Source organism: Ailuropoda melanoleuca, unplaced genomic scaffold (genome assembly GCF_002007445.2).
Source record: "Ailuropoda melanoleuca isolate Jingjing unplaced genomic scaffold, ASM200744v2 unplaced-scaffold76940, whole genome shotgun sequence".
Lineage (NCBI taxonomy): Eukaryota > Metazoa > Chordata > Mammalia > Carnivora > Ursidae > Ailuropoda > Ailuropoda melanoleuca.
In genome coordinates, this window is record NW_023252659.1 from 1 (window position 1) to 7326 (window position 7326).

General features: G+C 66.8%; 1 gene segment (V, D, J or C); it reads right to left on the minus strand.

The window, feature by feature from the left end:
* Positions 1-1138: 1138 nt before the first annotated feature.
* LOC105235358 lies at positions 1139-2826 on the minus strand (the record flags this gene model as incomplete). The annotated part of the segment is given in 4 exon segments: positions 1139-1616; positions 1724-2047; positions 2183-2224; positions 2515-2826. Coding segments are annotated over 4 exon segments (1007 nt in total), but the record flags the coding sequence as incomplete, so codon positions are not given.
* Positions 2827-7326: the final 4500 nt, after the last annotated feature.

Sequence of the window (7326 nt, forward strand, 5' to 3'; positions counted from 1 at the left end):
TTGTACATGCGTGTGTGAGTGTGTACACGCATGTGTGCATGGGCATGCATGTGTGAAATGTGTGCGAGTGTGCAGCATGTATGTGTGTACCTGAGTTTGTGCATGCATGTATGTATGCACGAGTGTATGAGTGTGCACACATGTGTGAGTGTACATTCATGTGTGTACGTGTGAATGCACACACGTGTGCATGCACAATCGTGTGTAACTGCACACATGTGCATGTCTAGGTGAGTGTGAGTGTGTGCACGTGTGCATGTACATGTGTGTGAGTGTGCACCCATGTGTGTACATGTATAATCACATGTGAGTGTGCATGTGTGTATGTCGTGGTGCGCACACGTGTGCATGTACATGTGTGTGAATGTGTGTGAGTGTGCACCCATGTGTGTATGTGGACCTGCACGTGCACACGTGTGAGTGTTTGTGTGCATGGAGGTGGCGCTGCTCAGTGGGACAGGCTTGTTTTCAGTGGGTGTGGACTCAGCGTCCAAGTGGGCATCTGGGGTGGTCCCTCCTCTGGGCACGCAGGCCCCCTGCCTCTTGACCTCTGGGGTTCGAGGAGGAGTGTCCCCCAGAGTGGACAGGCCTGGCCCCAGGCAGGATGAAGCCAGGCAGGACCCCCGCACATGAGGGAGGGTGGGGACCTGTTCGTGGAGTGCTGAGGGCAAAGGAGGGCCTGTCCCCACACACGGGTCAGGCACGGCTACTGCATTGGCACAGAGCGGCCACACAATGTCTCAGGAGGCCCAGGGGACAGGGGGCCCAGGGCAGGAGGACAGGCCAGCATCCCATAGCTTGGGCTGGTACAGAGGTGGGAAAGAGCGTGCACTCATTTCCCTGGGGGCTCTGGAGGGGCTTCTGTAATCCCTGTCCACACCCTCCAGCCGTGGGTAACCCCTGGCCTGAGGGACGGCCCGGAGTGCCTGCCACCTCTGAGAAAGTCCCCTCTCCTGCCTCAGGCAATCCTGGCCACATGCTGTGGCAGCCTGTGCAGACCTGTCCACTCGGGGTCCAGGCCCCCATGAGTCCCGTTCTCTGCCACCAGTGGTGACCCTTCAGCCTGGGAGCCGGCCTGTCTGTGCCGCCCAGAGGCCCGGGTGTCCTGAGCCCTGCCTCGGAAAGAACCATGACAGCGTCGCAGGGTCCCAGGGCAGTGCTGGGTGCTTTATTTCATGCAGGGGTGCCTGCCCAGGAGGTATGTACACAGGGGTGGGGGCTGCGGTGTCCTCGTGGGACCCTGAGAGCCCGTGGGCGGGGGGCTTGCTGGGGTGCCGGGCGTGTTGCTCATTTACCCGGAGACTGGGAGAGGGACAGCTCCGTGTGGTGGTTCTGTAGGGCTTCATGGAGCACCGCACATGAGAAGGTTTCTCCGCGCTGCCAGCGGTTCTTGTCCACCGAGAGCTTGCTGTAGAGGAAGTAGGTCCCATCCGCGTCCAGCTGGGGTGGGGTTGTTCGGATATTGGTCTCTGGCACCTGCTGTCCATTGCTCTGCCACTCGACATCAACGTCAGGTGGGTAGAAGTCTTTGACCAGGCAGGTCACGCTGACTGTGTTCTTGTTCATCTCATCCCGGGGTGGGGGCAGGACGTACACATTGGGCTGTTGGGCCTGCCCTGTGGGGTCAGAGGTCAGCACACATGGTCACTCCGAGGGTGAAGGGCTGGTCTTGGTCTGCAAGGCCTCCCCCGGACCCTCCCTGCACCCCCACCCTGCTGCACACCTCTGGCCTTGGAGATGGTCCTCACGATGGGGGATGGGAGGGCTTTGTTGTTGACCTTGCACTTGAACTCCTTCCCTGCAAGCCAGTCCTGGTGCTGGATGGGAAGGACACTGACCACACGGTAGGTGCTGTTGAACTGCTCCTCACGTGGATTCGTCTTGGCCGTGCGCACCTCCTGGTCATCCACGAACCAGCTGATCTGGACCTCAGGGTCTTCTCGGCCCAGGTCCAACACCACACATGTGACCTCAGGGGTTCGGGCAATCTTGAGGATGTCCTTGGCTTTCGGGGGGAAGATGAAGACCGAAGGCCCTCCCAGCATATCTGGGATGGTAAGGGAGACAGAGTGCAGGGGTCAGTGTGTGGGTGGGCTTCCTCTTGAACATCCGTTCCCCCCACCAGCCTGTGGTGTGTGTGGGCCACCTGCTTGGGGTGGACAGCGAGGCCCTGCTGACTCACCTGGACATTTGGGACATTCCTTGCAGGGACCTTTTTTGGGCACTGTGGAGAGAGCAGACTGGGGGTTACTGGGGGCCTGGGGTGTGCACAGGTTGGGGTGGGTGTAGGTGAGGACCAGGTCTTGGGGGGTTCCCAGACCAGGGACTCCAGTGGGGGTAAGCCGCCTGTGCTCCCAGTGGGCCAGGCAGCAACACCCAGAGGACCTCCTCCCCGAATTGGGAGGCCTTCAGATGGGGGAGACAGCGGTGCCTCCCCTGTGCCCTGGGGTGCAGCGGGCCAGCTGACCTGGCCTGTCTCCCAGTGGACACCCTCCCTGAAGCCCATCCTCTCACCTGTCTTTTCCACCTTGGTGTTACTGGCCGGATGGGCCACGGTGCAGGTGAAGGTGTCACTGGGCCACCGGCTGGAAGGCACTGTTACCATGCTGCTGAGAGAATAGAGCCCTGAGGACTGCAGGACGGACGGGAAGGTGGTCACGGAGCCGGAGTTCCAGGACACGGTCACTGGCTCGGGGAAGTAGCCGGACACCAGGCAGGACAGGGCCACTGTGGAGCCGGACGTGACCCCGCAGCTGGGGGCCAGTGGGAAAACCGATGGGGCCGTGGTGGAGGCTGCAAGAGAGGAGGCTGTGTGAGCACCAGGGTCTCACCCCTGCCAGGGTCAGGGCAGGACAGCAGCTGCCCAGGCCTGGGGTGACCCTGGGCCCAGTGCCCATGTGCTTCCTGGACGTCTGCAGGCCAGCTGCCTGGCTTAGCTCTCTGGGGCCTCAGGTGCCGGACTCATCAGCCCGGTCAGCGCTGGGAGACCACCTGGGTCAGAGTGCTGTGGGCCTCAGGCTTTGGGTCGCCACTCAGGCTTCACCTGGGTGTCCAGCCTGACCAAGCCCTCTGTCTGAGCCCTGACCTGTGGCCCCTGCTCACAGCCAGCTCCTGCTGGTCCCCTGAGCACACTGCCCTGCTGTCCCCTCCTGATTCTGCCTTGGACCAGGGGGAACGTGTGTCCACCCACTCTCCGTGACCCTCAGCCTGGAGCCCTCGTCAAGGCCTGCCGACTGGCCTGCAGACCCCAATCTTCTGGGTCAGCTGTGCAGCCAAAGCAGCCAGGCCCCTGTCCCTGCCCCGAACCCGCTGGTCCCTCCTCAGGCCTTCCTGGCATGGCCTCCTGAGCTCACTGAGGGCCCCTCCCATCAGTGCCCCCGGCCTTGGCCATCCCTGCTCTGGGGCCTGTCCAGCCCCTTGAGGTCCCCAGAGTCCTCCTTCAGCCGATGTCTTCCCTGAGCCTGTCTGACCCTCAGCGTGGTGGAGGGGAGCCTTGCCGTGCCCTGGCTGTCCTCCCCTGCGTGGTGCCAGTACCCCGGGCCAGGCCTATGCCCTCTGACCCAGATCCCCTCTGCTGAGGCTGAGGGTCCTGCCTGATGTCCCCTCCCACCCACACCCCAGGCTTGCAGCCCTGCCTCTAGCTCCTGGTTCTCTCCTCCACTGGGCCCACTGCCCCGTGCTTCCCCGCTGGCTTGGGCGTGTCGACCCTCTGCTCCTCGGCCCGAGAGCATCAGACACAGGACTCACGCCCCTGGGACAAAGACCTGTGGTCACCCTCGGCCCCTCAAAGGTGGCCACTCCTGCCCCTTCTGCCCCAGAGACCTTCCCACCCAGGCTCTAGTCTCCACCCTAACGTGTCCACCTGGCCCGGCCAGCTCACCCTGTCCCCCATGTGCAGGGACGCTCACCTGGGCCCGAGCCCTCAGCTGTCTCTGTCCCCTGCACCTGCTCAGCTCACAGCAGGTCCGGAGCTCCTGTAAGCTCAGTCCTTCTGCCTTCATCCCCAGAGCCCGGGGGCAGCTCTGTCACCCCTGCCCTACCAGCTCCCTGGTCACTGCACAAGCTCTGCCTGCTCCACTGAGCCCCTGGGGCAGCCCCCTGCCGTTCCTGCTCTCCCACGCTCCCCTGCTCACCTGTACAAGCTCTCCCTGCTCCCCTGAGCCCCTGGGGCAGCCCCCTGCCGCTCCTGCTCTCCCACCCACCCCTGCTCACCTGCAGAAGCTCTCCCTGCTCCCCTGAACCCCTGGGGCAGCCCCCTGCCCCACCTGCTCTCCCACATGGCCCTGCTCACCTGCACAGGCTCTGCCTGCCCCCCTGAGCCCCTGGGGCAGCCCCCTGCCCCACCGGCTCTCCCACCTCCCCTGCTCACCTGCAAAGCTCTCCCTGCTCCCCTGAGGCCCTGGAGCAGCCCCCTAACCTCCTGCTCCCCCTACTGCCTCTGCATACCTGTAAGAGCTCTGCTTGGTCCCCTGAGCCCCTGGATCAGCCCCCCACCCAACCTCCTCTCCCACCTCCCCTCCACGCCTGGGAGAACTCTGCCTCCTCCTCTGAGCCTCGGGGAGCCCCCTGCCCCTCCTGCTCTCCCACCCACCCCTGCTCACCTGCACAAGCTCTGCCTGCTCCCCTGGGCCCCTGGGACAGCCCCCTGCCCCTCCTGCTCTCCCACCCACCCCTGCTCACCTGCACAAGCTCTGCCTGCTCCCCTGGGCCCCTGGGACAGCCCCCTGCCCCTCCTGCTCTCCCACCCACCCCTGCTCACCTGCACAAGCTCTGCCTGCTCCCCTGGGCCCCTGGGACAGCCCCCTGCCCCTCCTGCTCTCCCACCCACCCCTGCTCACCTGCACAAGCTCTGCCTGCTCCCCTGGGCCCCTGGGACAGCCCCCTGCCCCTCCTGCTCTCCCACCCACCCCTGCTCACCTGCACAAGCTCTGCCTGCTCCCCTGGGCCCCTGGGACAGCCCCCTGCCCCTCCTGCTCTCCCACCCACCCCTGCTCACCTGCACAAGCTCTGCCTGCTCCCCTGGGCCCCTGGGACAGCCCCCTGCCCCTCCTGCTCTCCCACCCACCCCTGCTCACCTGCACAAGCTCTGCCTGCTCCCCTGGGCCCCTGGGACAGCCCCCTGCCCCTCCTGCTCTCCCACCCACCCCTGCTCACCTGCACAAGCTCTGCCTGCTCCCCTGGGCCCCTGGGACAGCCCCCTGCCCCTCCTGCTCTCCCACCCACCCCTGCTCACCTGCACAAGCTCTGCCTGCTCCCCTGGGCCCCTGGGACAGCCCCCTGCCCCTCCTGCTCTCCCACCCACCCCTGCTCACCTGCACAAGCTCTGCCTGCTCCCCTGGGCCCCTGGGACAGCCCCCTGCCCCTCCTGCTCTCCCACCCACCCCTGCTCACCTGCACAAGCTCTGCCTGCTCCCCTGGGCCCCTGGGACAGCCCCCTGCCCCTCCTGCTCTCCCACCCACCCCTGCTCACCTGCACAAGCTCTGCCTGCTCCCCTGGGCCCCTGGGACAGCCCCCTGCCCCTCCTGCTCTCCCACCCACCCCTGCTCACCTGCACAAGCTCTGCCTGCTCCCCTGGGCCCCTGGGACAGCCCCCTGCCCCTCCTGCTCTCCCACCCACCCCTGCTCACCTGCACAAGCTCTGCCTGCTCCCCTGGGCCCCTGGGACAGCCCCCTGCCCCTCCTGCTCTCCCACCCACCCCTGCTCACCTGCACAAGCTCTGCCTGCTCCCCTGGGCCCCTGGGACAGCCCCCTGCCCCTCCTGCTCTCCCACCCACCCCTGCTCACCTGCACAAGCTCTGCCTGCTCCCCTGGGCCCCTGGGACAGCCCCCTGCCCCTCCTGCTCTCCCACCCACCCCTGCTCACCTGCACAAGCTCTGCCTGCTCCCCTGGGCCCCTGGGACAGCCCCCTGCCCCTCCTGCTCTCCCACCCACCCCTGCTCACCTGCACAAGCTCTGCCTGCTCCCCTGGGCCCCTGGGACAGCCCCCTGCCCCTCCTGCTCTCCCACCCACCCCTGCTCACCTGCACAAGCTCTGCCTGCTCCCCTGGGCCCCTGGGACAGCCCCCTGCCCCTCCTGCTCTCCCACCCACCCCTGCTCACCTGCACAAGCTCTGCCTGCTCCCCTGGGCCCCTGGGACAGCCCCCTGCCCCTCCTGCTCTCCCACCCACCCCTGCTCACCTGCACAAGCTCTGCCTGCTCCCCTGGGCCCCTGGGACAGCCCCCTGCCCCTCCTGCTCTCCCACCCACCCCTGCTCACCTGCACAAGCTCTGCCTGCTCCCCTGGGCCCCTGGGACAGCCCCCTGCCCCTCCTGCTCTCCCACCCACCCCTGCTCACCTGCACAAGCTCTGCCTGCTCCCCTGGGCCCCTGGGACAGCCCCCTGCCCCTCCTGCTCTCCCACCCACCCCTGCTCACCTGCACAAGCTCTGCCTGCTCCCCTGGGCCCCTGGGACAGCCCCCTGCCCCTCCTGCTCTCCCACCCACCCCTGCTCACCTGCACAAGCTCTGCCTGCTCCCCTGGGCCCCTGGGACAGCCCCCTGCCCCTCCTGCTCTCCCACCCACCCCTGCTCACCTGCACAAGCTCTGCCTGCTCCCCTGGGCCCCTGGGACAGCCCCCTGCCCCTCCTGCTCTCCCACCCACCCCTGCTCACCTGCACAAGCTCTGCCTGCTCCCCTGGGCCCCTGGGACAGCCCCCTGCCCCTCCTGCTCTCCCACCCACCCCTGCTCACCTGCACAAGCTCTGCCTGCTCCCCTGGGCCCCTGGGACAGCCCCCTGCCCCTCCTGCTCTCCCACCCACCCCTGCTCACCTGCACAAGCTCTGCCTGCTCCCCTGGGCCCCTGGGACAGCCCCCTGCCCCTCCTGCTCTCCCACCCACCCCTGCTCACCTGCACAAGCTCTGCCTGCTCCCCTGGGCCCCTGGGACAGCCCCCTGCCCCTCCTGCTCTCCCACCCACCCCTGCTCACCTGCACAAGCTCTGCCTGCTCCCCTGGGCCCCTGGGACAGCCCCCTGCCCCTCCTGCTCTCCCACCCACCCCTGCTCACCTGCACAAGCTCTGCCTGCTCCCCTGGGCCCCTGGGACAGCCCCCTGCCCCTCCTGCTCTCCCACCCACCCCTGCTCACCTGCACAAGCTCTGCCTGCTCCCCTGGGCCCCTGGGACAGCCCCCTGCCCCTCCTGCTCTCCCACCCACCCCTGCTCACCTGCACAAGCTCTGCCTGCTCCCCTGGGCCCCTGGGACAGCCCCCTGCCCCTCCTGCTCTCCCACCCACCCCTGCTCACCTGCACAAGCTCTGCCTGCTCCCCTGGGCCCCTGGGACA